This window comes from Haplochromis burtoni, unplaced genomic scaffold, assembly GCF_018398535.1.
Source record: "Haplochromis burtoni strain Fernald_Lab_line unplaced genomic scaffold, NCSU_Asbu1 Contig_231, whole genome shotgun sequence".
Classification (NCBI taxonomy): Eukaryota; Metazoa; Chordata; class Actinopteri; order Cichliformes; family Cichlidae; genus Haplochromis; species Haplochromis burtoni.
The window spans coordinates 469,010-483,663 of NW_024582592.1; the positions used below are offsets into that span (position 1 = coordinate 469,010).

The window sequence follows — 14,654 nt, forward strand, 5'->3', positions numbered from 1 at the left end:
ATTATAGAAGAGAAAAAAAGCTGGTTAATAAAACAGCATACGTGTGTGTGTGTGTGTGTGTGTGTGTGTGTGTGTGTGTGTGTGTGTGTGTGTGCAGCAGCATTACTCATCTGTGCCTGTCAGCTTCAACCTGCTGTTTTGTCCGTCACAGTCTGTAAACACCCACTCAGACCCCAAGTGTCAGTTTGTGTACAGCAGGGCGGCACGTTTGACATGGACGCTGAGTTCATTCACAGGCCAGTGCAAAGAGTCTCACGCTTTATAAATTCCCACATAAACACGTTTTAGCTTCCAGGGAGTTTTTCTGAGTCGTGTTAAGCTTTTATTAAGTGAGAAATCTCCTTCATGCAGGTCTGCATTACCAGCTGAGAAGGCCTGTAACTGCACCATATTATCAGCACAGTGAGTTAGTGAGTTAGAGATAAAACTGCCTGCTCGCTTCTTCCACATGCTTTCTGCGCAGGAACAAGAGTCTGGCACATACCGGTGGGTGTGTGGACATTCATTGTTTTGCTGGGAGCCTTTTGATATTGTCCCACTTTTATAAAGAAACCAATCAGAGAGCAGATTCGAGTCACCCGTTTGCCAAAAGTTGAAAAGAATACATACAGCTTGTCAACATGGCAACAAAATGTATCATAAAAGTAGCGAATTTTCGAATTACCTTTGCAATTTTTCCTCTTCATTCATTAACATATTCATCTGTACATTAATCTGCACCAAAACAAACAAAGATTTAACCACCGGAACAAAAGGAAAGCCAACAACTATCTATATTTCTCATATTTAAAGGCAAACACGAAATAAAACTAAAAACTGCATTGTTTACAACAAGTCCCCAGGTGTTCTTCTACAACGAGCTGCGGCACAGGCTTCCAGTCGTCTGTTGAGACCTCATTTTCCAGATCTACATTTCATGGATTTGGATTAGATTGTGAACACTCTGATGACCAGCACATAAACATGATGGCATTACTCATCATTATTCTAGCAGGAGTTTGTGGAGGTCTAGTGAGTCTATGTGTATCCCGGTTTTTATCAGTTTGGATCATAAAAATCTTAAATGGTTTCAGGGGCATTGGAAGCAGACTCTCTCTCTCTGGGATACAGATGGTTTCTCCATCATGAGCAAATAAGTATTTGGACTGCTGAGTTTAATTTCAACCACTTACAAAGTAATAAGCAGTCTGTTATTTCAATATTAGGTTTGTTACTGGTCTCAAAGCAGCTGGGAGCACAGTCACCAAGAAACACATTATGTCATCATAGTTTGAAATCCTGCAGTGTCCACAGAGCACCGCTGCTCAGGAATGACCATGTGACCAAGTTTGCCAATGACCACCTGAGCGAGTCCAATGAGGCTTGGGAGAAGCGGTTAGATGCCACTCGAGTTTTAAATCCAAGAACACCATCCCTACGCTTTGAAGATGTTGTTCTGCCAAGGTTACAGAGAAACTGCCTTTCATTTTAGGAAGGAAGGTTAGAAAAACCTGTGATGAGAACCTCGCTTCACGCATTGAAAATGCGTTGTGGGTGGGTCTTCCAGTGGGACAATAACCCAAATCATATGGCCAAGGCAACAAAGAAGCAGCCCAGCCACACAGCAGCTCAAAAGACAGCTTAAGCTTTGTGCATCCAAGTGATTACTTAGAACCCTTAAGGGTTTAAACAAAATCTGCAAACAGGACAATCCCTGTGTGTTTGATGTTTGAGATGTGTCACAGATGTGGCCGCTAACTCGTACCCCACCAAGTATTAAATCAGGTGATTCAAGGTGATCAAATACTTGTTTCTGTCATCTGCCTGCTTTCCCGAGTGTTGGAGTGCTTGTCTGTTCTTTACATCACTTCCACTTTCCCATGCTGTCAGACTCAGCCATCTCTGAGCCAATCAGCCTCCACTCTGCGAGCTTTAAATCTCAGTGCACGGTGGTCATTCTACCTTTCAAATCATCAGTCATGTATCGCACTTCATCCCCATCTCCGCCTCACCCTGGTCACTCAGCGCTCCATCCAACACCAGTCTTTAGACTCAGGGGCAGTGCTTTCAACACATCTATTGGCAACCAAAAATATCAAAAATAATAACAAGTGGATTTGGTTTGTGGTGGTCTTTGCCCAAATACGGTACAGGTGACCCTTAGGTGAAAGAAAGAAAAATGGAAAAAAATAAGTTTCTGTTTATGTCTCAGTGTTTAGCGGAGTTACTGTAACACAGGCTTTATTAACTAAGACGTTAAAAATGTTTACATTGTATTTGGGATAAACTGATGGAATTCAGCTGACTGAAAGAGTAATTAATCTAATTCATTATTACTTAATAGAATAGAATAAAATAGAATAGAATAGAATAGAATAATCCTTTAATTGTCCCACAAGGGGAAATTTGGTTGTAATTTGTAACTTCTTGTCTTTGGTTGGAATTTGATTATTTGTGAAAGCTGCACTGGTGCGATCATCTTTGCCATAAATGTGAATTACTGCCCAGTGATGTTTGGATCATGGATTTATGGAACGTACTGGCATAAGTATGGATTCATGGTTGTAAAACCTCTGATACACAGTGTGTGTGTTGATGTTTGTGTGTATAGACCCAGAGATTACGTTCTCTAAATGTTACTGCATTTCCCCTGAGAGTCACCGCCATCAGTCAGAAGCACAGCTTCACCCAGTCTTTATTAATTGCACCATGTGGGCGACAGCTGCATTCATGGACACCATTACTGGCACTTCCTTCATCATCTTCCTCCTCTCTTGAGATGAAATGCGATCGTTCACGTTGCCAGACTGTCCGTGTGCCTCACGGGTCAATCAGTAATAATCACTGAGCAGGGCAGACGCTGGGGAATGAGACACTAATGCATACACACTGATGGATGTTCTGATTACCTGCGTCATATCCATTACATCATGATGGAAGAGCCTCAGCAGTGTGTCAATACTGCAGAGACAACTGGGAATCTGCATCTTTATTGATGTTCAGAATAAAAGACGGTGTCGATTTTTAGGTAATGCTCTTTTGTAAAGACTAGTGTTAATTAACTCTGTCAGTATGTTTAAATTCAATTTGATGTTATTTTGACACTATTAGATGATATAATGGTTTAAGTAACAGCCATTTCATACATTAGATAGTTTGTAGTAGTTCTCACTGTTAATAGTTTACAGAGGGATGTTACACTGGAATAACAGCTGTTACATTTACACAGTGTTAGAGCAACGGCTGCAACCTACAGCCTTTAAAATCACAATTAAATGATGTCTGTAAACACATCGGTCCAGGTGTTATCACACTGAGACAATAATGGCTGTCAGTCCTGTCGCTGCTTATATTACTGCTCTCTGCTAAGACTACAGATCACACTACTGATGTAAATTCCCTCATTTTAAAACACCATGGTGCCTCTTCAAACTCTGATCTCTTATATTTCTTAATCTAAAGAGTGAATGCATTTAAAGCATGAACTGCACACCTAGCCACCAAATGTTTGGTAAAGTACGAGTACTGTAACGTTTTGTAGAGCTCTGATGAAGCATCACACCACATCTGGCATATATAGTTCCATTTTATAGAATACATTGTTAAAATTATAAGCTATATATTCCAGTCATCCATTTATCGGACATCACTGATAAATCAGTGGTGAAATTCTCCTCGGCCTCCTTGTTTTGCTCAGCGTACAGTCTTGGGGTGCTGGATGTGGGGTGAGACCCTCCATGCATGGTCAGGAGCTTCCATGTTGATGTCAGTGGCTTCGATCTCCTCATTTGTTCCAGCCAATTATCCCAGTGGGGAATCTGATCACCAGTGTAGGTGTATTCTTCCCATTCAGCTGACTCCTCAGGACTTGCCTGACCCTCTGCAGGTACTTGGTGGTTGCAGCTTTCCCAGCGGCCTCTTCATGGTTTTCCAATGAATGTTGTCTGCAACGTTGCCTTCCGGTAGTTCGATCCCCTCAGTTCTGACTACCTTCCCTCTCTTTGTTGTCATCTGACTACACTTCTCCAGCCCGAACGACATTCTGATGTCATTGCTGTATATCCTGGTGGTGTGGATCAGTGAATCGATGTCTTGTTCACTCTTGGCATACAGCTTGATGTCATCCATGTACAGGAGGTGGCTGACAACTGCTCCATTCCGTAGTCGGTGTCCGTAGCCAGTCTTGTTAATGATCTCACTGAGGGGGTTCAGGCCTATGCAGAACAGCAGTGGGGACAGAGCATCTCCTTGGTAGATCCTGCACTTGATAGTGACTTGTACTATGGGCTTGAAGTTGGCCTCCAGTGTTGTACGCCACATCTCCATTGAGTTCCTGATGAAGGCTCTCAGGTCCTGTTGATCTTATATAGTTCTAGACATTCCAAGATCCTGGTGTGGGGCATTGAGTCATAGGCCTTCTTGTAGTCAATCCAGGCAGAGCACAGGTTGGTCAGCCGAGTCTTGCAGTCTCAGCTGACTGCTCGGTCTGCCAGTAACTGGTGTTTTGTGCCTCTGGTATTCTTGCCCATCCCTTTCTGTGCCCCATTCATGTACTGACCCATGTACCTGTTCATCTTAGCCGCTATGATGCCTGACAGGAGCGTTCATGTGGAACTGAGGTAGGTTATTGGCCGGTAGTTGGAGGGGACCGGTCCCTTCTTGGGGCTGTCAGTTCTGTCATTGCTTATATTACTATGTCAGTCCCTTCACTCTGGGTATCTCTTATCTACTAGCATTTGCAGTTTATTGTTACTGCCAGACGCTTGTGTTCTTCAGCCAGTAGGCGTGAACCATGTCGGGGCCTGGTGCTGTCCAACTCTTCATACTGGAGACCCTTTCGTGGATCCTTTCTGTCTGCCACTCTGATGGTTACAGAAACATCTGTGCCTGGAAGTGCCGAGGTCAACATGGGAGACGTCCCCGAGGGTGGTGGAGAATGAGCAAGGTAAGATCCTGTGGGACTTCCAGATACAGACGGACAAAATGGTGATGGCTAACCAACTGGACATAGTGGTGGTAGACAAGCAGAAGAAGACGGCCGTAGTGATCGATGTAGTGGTTCCCAATGACAGCAACATCAGGAAGAAGGAGCACCAATATTAGAAAAAATGCTGGTTTCAAAGATTTTTCAGGCAAATGTCAACACAGTGGCAAAGATGTCGGAGAATCATAGGCCTCATCTTGTATGAAGTTTCTGGTGATCCATCAAAAAGCTGATTGATGAGACATTTAGGCTGTAAGAGTGAATGTGAGCATGGTTGTCTGCCTCTCTGTGTTAGCTATGCAAAAGACTGAGAACCTGTCCAGGTCCTCTCGGCCTGTGACAGCTGGTACAGGCTTCCCCCCTGAACTGGATAAGTGCTTAAGAAAATGGATGGATGGACAAAGCTGCAGACAACAGGTTAATGATGCCATAAAGCCATGCTGCTGTATGACTAAATATGAATCCAAGAAATAATAGACATGAACATCTGAAATTATCTCTCAAAACATTCATATAAACCAATCAGAGCAGTCCAGCCTCTTTCTCTTATAGATTTTCCTTTGTGTTTTCAGTGTGTGAGCCTTTCAGCCATGATGACTGTGCACTCCTCCTCCACCAGCTGCACATTAGTATTCAAGGCACAGATGAGGAGGAGCTGGAGTATGACGGGTTGGAAAGCCAATCCTGCAAACACCTTGTGGGTGGTGTGAGCGATTTTCCTGAAAGGTAAATACAAATCAGAGACACAATCAGGGAATTTGGGGAAAAGCCATTGGAGGACAGCTCGGAAAGACAGACCTTCGATTTCTAGCCTCGACCTTTTGAAAACACACACTTTTTCTTGTTTTTTCTTTTTCTTGGGTCTGATCGATTTCCCAATGTGACCTTTGCATACCAGCAAGCAGCCCAGTTCATCCTCAAGCAGCTGAACTGTGAGCTGAGCTTTCCCAGAGGTTTGGCAAGATGAAGAAACAAAAACATAAAACAACACATTTCCTCTCAGAGCTCGAAGGGAAAAGGAACAACACGCATCTGTTTAATGGCCACTATAACCAGACAGTATCTGCAACACAGTTTCAGTACCTTCTCCCTCCTCTCGATGCAAAGCTTGATTAGTGCCTGGGCTGACTTATTTTGAAGTAAACCGCTGATGTCAGTGTACCCAGTGTAGCTGAAGAAATCAAAAAAGCACCTTGCCTTAAATGTCAAATTTGAAAACATAAAAAATAAATAAAAAACATACATTAGTGCACAGCTATAAATACTCATTAGAGCGTAACGTGTGTATCAACAAATCAATTCCCAATCCATCAAAGTAACCTCATTAAGAGAAGCTATATATTATAATTTAAGACAATCCCAACCTGAGGGGTTATTTCATGTCCCTGGCTTGTGAATTTGAATCTGGGTGCTAAGATATGCAGGTAAGCGTACAGGCTGCTTCTAATAATGCCCACACGTGAGAGTGTTTCTCTGGATATCGGTCAATGCCAAATCCATTCCAGGTCAAATTTGTAAAGGTTTCCAGTCGGCTCGACAGCCTTTGTATTATAACTGAAATTATATAAAAATCTATTTGGATTTACTGATAAATATCAAAACTACATAATACCAAGGACTGTGTCTTAATATGTTAGGCTGTTTGAAGGCTGTGCTACTGCTGTCAGCGGTTCAGTGAATGCTGCTATACAGGCTGAATGTCTCTCTAGCGCACATAAAGGTCTTTTTACTCATTTTGTTTTCCTCACATTGGCCCAATAACAAAAAACTCTGGATTTAAAAATTTCTCTGTGTTCTTGAGAAAACACAAGACAACCGACATCTCTTAAACTGAAGCATGTTCCCGTAATTTCCTGCTTCCACTGAGACACTGAGCATCGGGCACAGAGGGTAAGCCTACCCTTAGGTTGAATTAACCACAGAACACACAAGCAGAAGTGGAATTATCAGAACACCACCTGTGATACAATAATTGAAAGTGGAAGCGAGTGGATTCTGTAATGTGCTTTAATGCAGTTTTCTGAAGGACTGAATGCATGGATAAGCTCTTAGACCATATTCAGTTACCTTATGGGCAACATCTGACAGACACATATTATTTTACAGGCTGTAGACAAATTCAGCAAATACTGAAACACAATCCTGTATGTGTGTGTGTGTGTGTGTGTGTGTGTGTGTGTGTGTGTGTGTGTGTGTGTGTGTGTGTGTGTTTGTACGTAGGGACATAAAAGATGCGTCTAGTAGTGCGTCTTTACTTCTTTGTTACACTTCCTCTTTATCAGCTGTTTAGCTCTCTGTGTTATGCTAGTGTGCCCTCTGACTGCGTGTGAGTGCTGATGTTGTCCTTATTGTTCACTTTGCCTGTGTAAAAGGATATGAATAGTTTCCTCCTACGGTCATATTTGAAGAGGTAGCACATACTTTGTACTTTATACCAGGTAACAAGTAAAATACACATATTGCTTTTGGCTAGATGCTAATATTAGCATGCTAACATGGTCATGATTCTGATGCTAATGTTTAGCAGGTCTACAGTTTACGCTTTTCTCCATTTTTATGTGTTGGCTTTGCAGCTGATGGGGTGGGGATGTGATTTGTTCTGCTACATTTTGACAGCTCTACAGAAAATACTCTGGAAATGAACCAGAATCTGCTTCTCACTGTGGCACAAGAGGATAATCAAAAGATCATCAAAGTCAGAACCTTGAATGTCTTAAATTTTAGGTCAGGCTGACAACTAAACTGAGCTGAGCTCTTTTATCTGCTTGAGGTTAACTGACATGTTGGTTGTTGATGCATGACAAGTGACGGCATCATCAAACACGTTCAGATTCCTCCTATGGGAGGCATGAGTGAAAGTGACATGGCAGTCTAGTTCTAATTGTTGACTTTTGAGGCTAAACTAACAGAAATAAAGCTCAAACATGTGTAGAAAATATGGCACTTTAGTAGATACAGATTTAATAATTTAATATAGCTGAAATAAGACTGCTCCCAGGAGTGGCAAGGTTATCGCTCCTTGCCAGCAGCAGAAAAATTCTCCTCCTCAGGCTGGATGGCAGATGAAGCTCCGCTGCAGCTCTTGCTGCGATCTTTCTAGACTTCAGTAAAATATGTCCGTACAAGAAAATACATAAAAACAAGCAATGAGACAAAGCAGTGTGTCGACTAACAGAGAGGAGAACAGGTTTAGAAGAAGGAAATCAAAGAAAGGTTGTAAATCTGAAAAAGTATCTCAGCCACACTCTTCCTTCCTGTTGGTGTGTGTTCCAACCTTCCAACACAGAAAAATCCTGGTTGGGAATTTATGCATCTTGCGTGACTTATAACAGTGACACAGTGAAATAATGTGAAGTCATGCAGACCTGGGTTAGTAGAGAAAAGCATTAAGTAACCTGCAGCCTGCTGGGAGGCACAGCATTTGGAAGACATGTCCATTTACCAGTGAAATGTGTCATAGAGCTCGGACCATATGACTAAAATTCAGCCAAAGTTGTGTATGTGTGCTGTAGTAGTAAATGTACATATTTCCACTCTTCACATAAGACTACCATCCAATACAGTGTGTGGGAGGATCCATGTTTAAAATCCACGCTGAACACTGAGTTCCATTTATTTAGCCAACACACCTTCTCCTCCGAACAGCTCATCTGACCCTGCTAGGCTTGAGTGAAAGCTGAGTGTGGGTAGGACACATTTCTTTGTGAATGCAAAGCAGCGAATCAGAAAGCAGATACTTTCCTAGCAAGAGTCACATTCATCACCTATGGCACGTCCTGATCTTCGATCACCCCAGCAGGGGGTAAAACCTCTCGGATTCAGCCTTTATTGATTCCAAGTGTGACATGCAGTCTGCACGTGAGACCATCATCAATAAGAGCTATGTTGTCATCAGCTCCTAGGATATATCCCAATGGATCAGTAAAGAAATCAAAGAGATGAGAGCATGCTCTTAGCATTGCATCACAAACTTATGTTTTTATGTAGAGTTTATAATGTAGCCATAAAAGATGCGGAGCTGGAAAGACTTCAAGGTTCCACAGATTTCATTTCACGAACACGTCATCTATACATCTTAATCTGTCAACTTGAATTCAATGCAGTTTACCCTTGTGCAATATGGGTTTATTCATGGGCCAAAAGAGCAGATGATATCATGGTTGACAACATTGTTATTAGAAAAAAATGATTTTGGTGTCTGAAGAGTCCTGTTCTCACTTTTGTCTGATAACACACGAACAGCCAGGTTCTTCTCTGCTAATTCGACACAGAGATCATTCAAAAGAACCAAAGTCTGTGAGTCATTCATCATAAGCACCCAGCAAAAACTGGCTTTAATGGTTTTGTATCACTGAGACAGGTCTCAGGGTTCCAGTCAACAGAAGCGTGCAAACTGATAACCTGATGAACTCTCTTAGAGCTCAGCTGGAGACAAAACTCATTTTTACAATGTTTTGGTTTTAAATATGTTGGCTGATATCCTTTATGTATAGAAATATAGTTGCACATACTTTAGAGATATAGTAAAGGGGAAAATGATGGACTGCTTGTTTACTGTAAACAGACTGGTTCTTATTATAGTGTTTTTCTACACGAACGCTCAGTTTTCACCCATGACTCACACACTCATGTTGGTCCCTTATATCTAACATTCACACTCCATTGAGCACATCGGAGAAACCCGAGGTTCAGCATCTTGCCCGAGGACACTCGAGCAGCCAGGGATTGAACCACCAACCTTCCAAATAGCAGATGACCTGCTCTAGCTGACATCCCAGTATTTCTTTGCATGACAGGTACAGGCGAGTGAAGCTCTTATTGCGATTACACTGTTCAGAAAGTCCATGCAAAGTTCACCTGAAGCCCGGCACATCCCAAACAGCAGCAAGTATAGACTCGGTACGTGCTAGTGAAAGCACGCCACACTCTGTCTGTGTCACACTTTCACCTTTAAAATCCAAAAAATCCCTCTTGCTGTCAACTTTATTGAAGATAACAATGAACACACTGACCTTTGACCTGCGAGGAAAACTGTGCAGTGTGCCTGGCTTCAAACAGCTGCAGCTCTTTATCCAGGTCAAAAACAGCCAGCTCAACGCTCCAGGAGCGTAAACCTGTTTTTGGAACACACAGCAGCAATAATGCTCAGAATCAAGAGTTCAGTATGCCCTCACAACAATTTACTACATTTCTCTGACAGTGAGAAAAGTTTTGCTTGTTTGTTTGTTTTTCTAAATTTATGGAAGACCAAAACTGCCATAAACAAACAATTAAAAACAAACAAACAAAGCTATTCATTGTTCTTATGAGGAGAAGAAGAAGTAGCAGTATTAATGAAAGAATAAGTAAAATTAATTACTGCACACATTTCCCTCTAATATTGTATTTGGTACATTTTATTTATTGCTGCATTAACATTTGAAAACTACAACATTAACATGCTGCTTATGCGCACTCTTCAATAATAAAATAGCTGGATTAATAAAAAAGTGAAAGGTGCCATTCTGTGCATTTGTTACAAAGAATATTTTAGCAATAACTGGATTTGTAGTTATGGAAGTTTTACCTAAGTTTGCACTGCAGTGCTTTTAGATTGAGGGGAATTATTAAAAGTTAATGCACTCTTATGCAGCTAATTAAAATTTGAAGCTCTTTCCGGGACTGCGTCTGGATTTTTAACCAATAAATATCTGACTTCTTGTTTTTATGAGTTCATTAAAGAAACTAAGTGGGAACAGATACTATGTAAACACCAAGCCGTTTCATCGCCCCGCTCCGCTGTCACCGACCACTTGAGTTTGCCTTACCCTGTGTGATCTGTCTCCTGGCAGCTTCGAGATGATGGCTGCAGGAAATCTCTCCAATCACGATCAATATGCGATAGTTTCTATGCTGGAACGCAGCTCCAGGGTGATGCTGTCCGCGGTGCTGAACAGAGTCGTCTGGTTCTGTTTGCTCCACAGAGGCAGTGGCTGAGATAGAGATTTCCATGGTAACAGTGCCACTAATGGACGCTGAGCCCTTTTCCATCTCCATGACAACTGCATCCAGAGCGAGCACCATGACAGTGCAGGATGGGGTGGGAGGAGTGACGGGCGTGGCTCAGAAGAAGCTAAACACTTGATTGGATCCCAGGTGATGTTGCTATTTGATGTTGCAGCATGCCATTGGACAGAAAGAAGAGAGGGATATGAGAATTGATGTTGATCATATTTCCTATATGAGGCAGCTGAAGCTTAAAAAAAGATTTTACAGTATCAAAGTGTCAGTTGCTTTTCCACAGAGTTCTTGAAAAGAGAGATTTATCATCTTCAAATGTGTGAAAATATTCATAAAACTGTTGATGTTTGATTAAACAAAATAATTGTTTTCAAACCAAAGATTTTGGTGTGTATTGAGTCCAATCAATGGCACTTACAATAGCCCTCATAGTGTTTTTGTATTAACTTTTTAGACAAAGGTGTCTGGGACTAAAAAGTTTGTGGCAAACAAAGCGTCTATTTATATCTGTGTGACTGTGAGCACCAGGCAGTGTGCCTCTGATTACTGAACTGACGTGTCTTTGTTCAGATTGTGAATAGAACAATGCTTCATCTGTGCACAGAGTAACACTGACAACAAAGGCTCACAGTCACCACAGAAAACTGTTATTTTAGGCTTCATTTGAATGATGAAGCAGTACTAAAGTTGCAAGTTGTCCTTATACATGACAACATATCTGCAGAAAAGTATTAGCATTGCTGAGGCGTGCATTTGCTCCTATTCTACAACTTGTTAACAAATCATTGAAGAGATGCAATAAATTGCAGTAAAGTGAGATTTTCATCAATACCCAAAGGTTGATTCTGTTCATCAGGACGTTTTCAGTGGGAGAAACGTTTCGTCATCATCCAGGTGACTTCGTCAGTGTCAGCTGACTGCATTTTCCAATCTTATAAATAGGAAATTTGCACATGACTGAAACCAGCACCACTGAGGGAACAGTGGGCTGGAAGAGCATCAGTTTCTTCATCATTAATATGCAAATTGTCATGGCCATTGATCAGTGCTTGGTGATCAATGGCCATGAGTCCCATCCACAGAGAGTTGGGGAATGGCTGCAATCAGATGGTGACAGATGCACCCCTCCTCCATTCAAAGATGGTCTTTCCCTTTTCAAGTAAGTGATGAAATGTTTCTCCCAGTGACAACGTCCAGATGAACAGAATCAACTTTTTGGGATTTCCTGATTGAGCATGCATCAAGACATTTTTGTCTATAGTGTGGGTCTTTACAATTCCTCTATAATATCATATATATGAACTCCACTGTTGTCAGTTCAACTTTTATGTTTACAAAAAATGATTATATTGTCCACTAAGAGTAAACTCTTGGCAACTGTGGGGAGGAAAAACTTTCTTAAAACAGGAAGAGACTTCTGGCAGAACCAGGCTGGTGAATACGTGTTTGAGGTCTGCTGGAAAACCCTCAAATATGGCTGAATTAAAACAATTCTGCGAAGAAGAGCAGTCCAAAGTTCCTCCATAGCAATGTGAAAACTGCCAAGTTGTTGCCACAACCAGGTATTAAATTTAGGAGGCAGTTGCTTTTTAACATACAGGCCCCTGTGGGTTTAGATGCCTGTTTCCCTGGATAAATGAAACCATCATTTAAAAACTGCTTTTTGTATTGAAAAATTTATTTGATGATTTGAAACACATAAGGGTGACAAATATACAAAAAACTAAGAAATCAGAAAAGGAGGTTTTTGTTTGTGTCTTTCTTGTAAGCTTACTTTCACACTTCATGTCAGGTTAACTGATGTGATTACACGTGGGCGTGCCTGATAGATGGATGGATGGATAACAGAATTATTAAATGTCAATAACAGATTTTTTTTATGTAAAATTATGACGTTTAGGTGGAACACTGGGAATAAATGCAAGTGGTCAAACAGGTGGAAAACCCAACATCCAATGAAAACAAAACTAGATCTACACAGGATGTGATTGGGTGGGAACAACTGAGCTGAGACAGAAAATAAGGAGAGGAGGGAAAGGAAATTAAAAAAAACAAGCATGTTAGAAAACAACTAATAAAGGAAGTCACCAAGATACAGACCATCGATAGCAACAAGAAGACTGCAGAAAAGTACAAACACAACAGAATACAACAAATATATTGAAAGCTTCAACATAAAGACACAGAATGAGTCTTCTGGACACTCCAGCTTTTCTCCTGCTGCCTTTTGTTTGCATATATACCAACGTAACGTTGGCATACACACAGGGGATGAATGCACACAGCTCACATTAAAACAAAGTCATCTAATGTCTAACAAATCACAGCCAGGCTGCCCAAGAATGCACAGATCCTTCAGTCCACTGTCTGCTATTTTCCCTTCCTTCTGATTCTTATTGCTGATGTTTTTGGTATTTGAAGGTGTTTTCTGACATCATTTCTATAGTTTGAAAAAATCAGTCTTTCTTATATTGCAGAGGATGCATGGATTTGCAACTTGACACCCCCACCCCACCCCACCACCTCCTCCATAAAACCAAAACTGAATCAATGCAAACAGTCAGTACCAGCCAGATTTCTCTTGTGACTTTTATTCCTACACATACACATCTTTGTAAGTTTTGCATTCCTGACAGAAGATCCAGAGTAACAGATGTTCTCATCTGTTTGTCTCTTAAAAGCTTTTATAATTGTGGTTTTTATTGGACCCTTAATCCTTTATAAAGCTTTTTATTTTTAAATTGAAGCACATGACTGTGACTGGAGGCTCTTACTTCTCCTGCTCCAGTGATTGCTCATTGTTGGCTTTAATTTGTCTCCTCACAGAGTAATTTACTCTTAGGGAAGATGTGTGTTACCAGGAGTGAGTCAGCAGTCCAGGTCAAACACTCCAGCGTATCTGCTGGCCTCTGCTGGGAGAAAAAAGAGCTACAAGAGCAGTTTTTTGCCCCCCAGTACACTTCCTGTTTGCGGACCAATAACAAAAATAATTTCACTGAAAAAACAAAATACTAATGAATGGAGCACTGTTAAGTAGAAGGGGATGCAGAGCCTTAAGCTTCCAGTCTGGATTCAGGAGAAAGAAGCATCTCTACTTTCAAGGTTAGGGCTGGATCAGGTGTTAGTTATGCTGAAATAGGCCCAGGCTGCTGGGGGCTTCCCATGATGATGACGCTATGTGTTTTTACACCACTCTGCATTTAATCATTAGTTCTCATTAATCTCTGAGTCTCTCTCCCCTGAACACCAACAGCAGGGGGCTTTACCTTACAATACAAGAAATGCCTTGAGGTGACCGTTGTGGTGATTCAGAGCTGTATAAATAACATGGAACACAATTTAACTGATTTTAATTGAATTATGTGTTTGTTTATTTTCTGTAATACATTTATTGTTTGAATGAGGTTAGTGTTTGTAAAAGTTAATCTCTGAGTTTCATTAGTTAGTCCTCTGATTCAGAGTGCTTTTCTACTCTGTGAAGGGGAAATGAATGGCTCAGTGATGTTAGTGTGTGGGCAGCTGCAGGCTGCCTGTCTACCTGCAGAGAGCATCTGTTAACAGATGGTGGCAGTGTCAAAAATATGTGATACAACCGCTCTGTGGTCTGCTCTTGCTTGTGCTTTTGTTGGTCATCAGCCAGCCACCGAGAAGAGCGAAGTCAGGAGCTGAAGAGAATGAAGAGAAACCGAGA

The 14,654-nt window shown here is 41.4% G+C and overlaps 1 protein-coding gene across 1 annotated transcript in view; it reads right to left on the reverse strand.

Moving 5' to 3' along the window:
• Positions 1–11,034, reverse strand: part of map1aa (microtubule-associated protein 1Aa) — a 67,227-nt gene extending 56,193 nt beyond the window's left edge. Inside the window, exons 1-2 of the mRNA XM_005937944.3 lie at positions 10,771–11,034; positions 9,976–10,077 (exon numbers count right to left, since the gene is read on the reverse strand). Coding sequence (XP_005938006.1) covers positions 9,976–10,077; positions 10,771–11,026 — 358 coding nt within the window. The 5' untranslated portion in view covers positions 11,027–11,034. The remainder of the gene's footprint in view (positions 1–9,975; positions 10,078–10,770) is intronic.
• Positions 11,035–14,654: the final 3,620 nt, after the last annotated feature.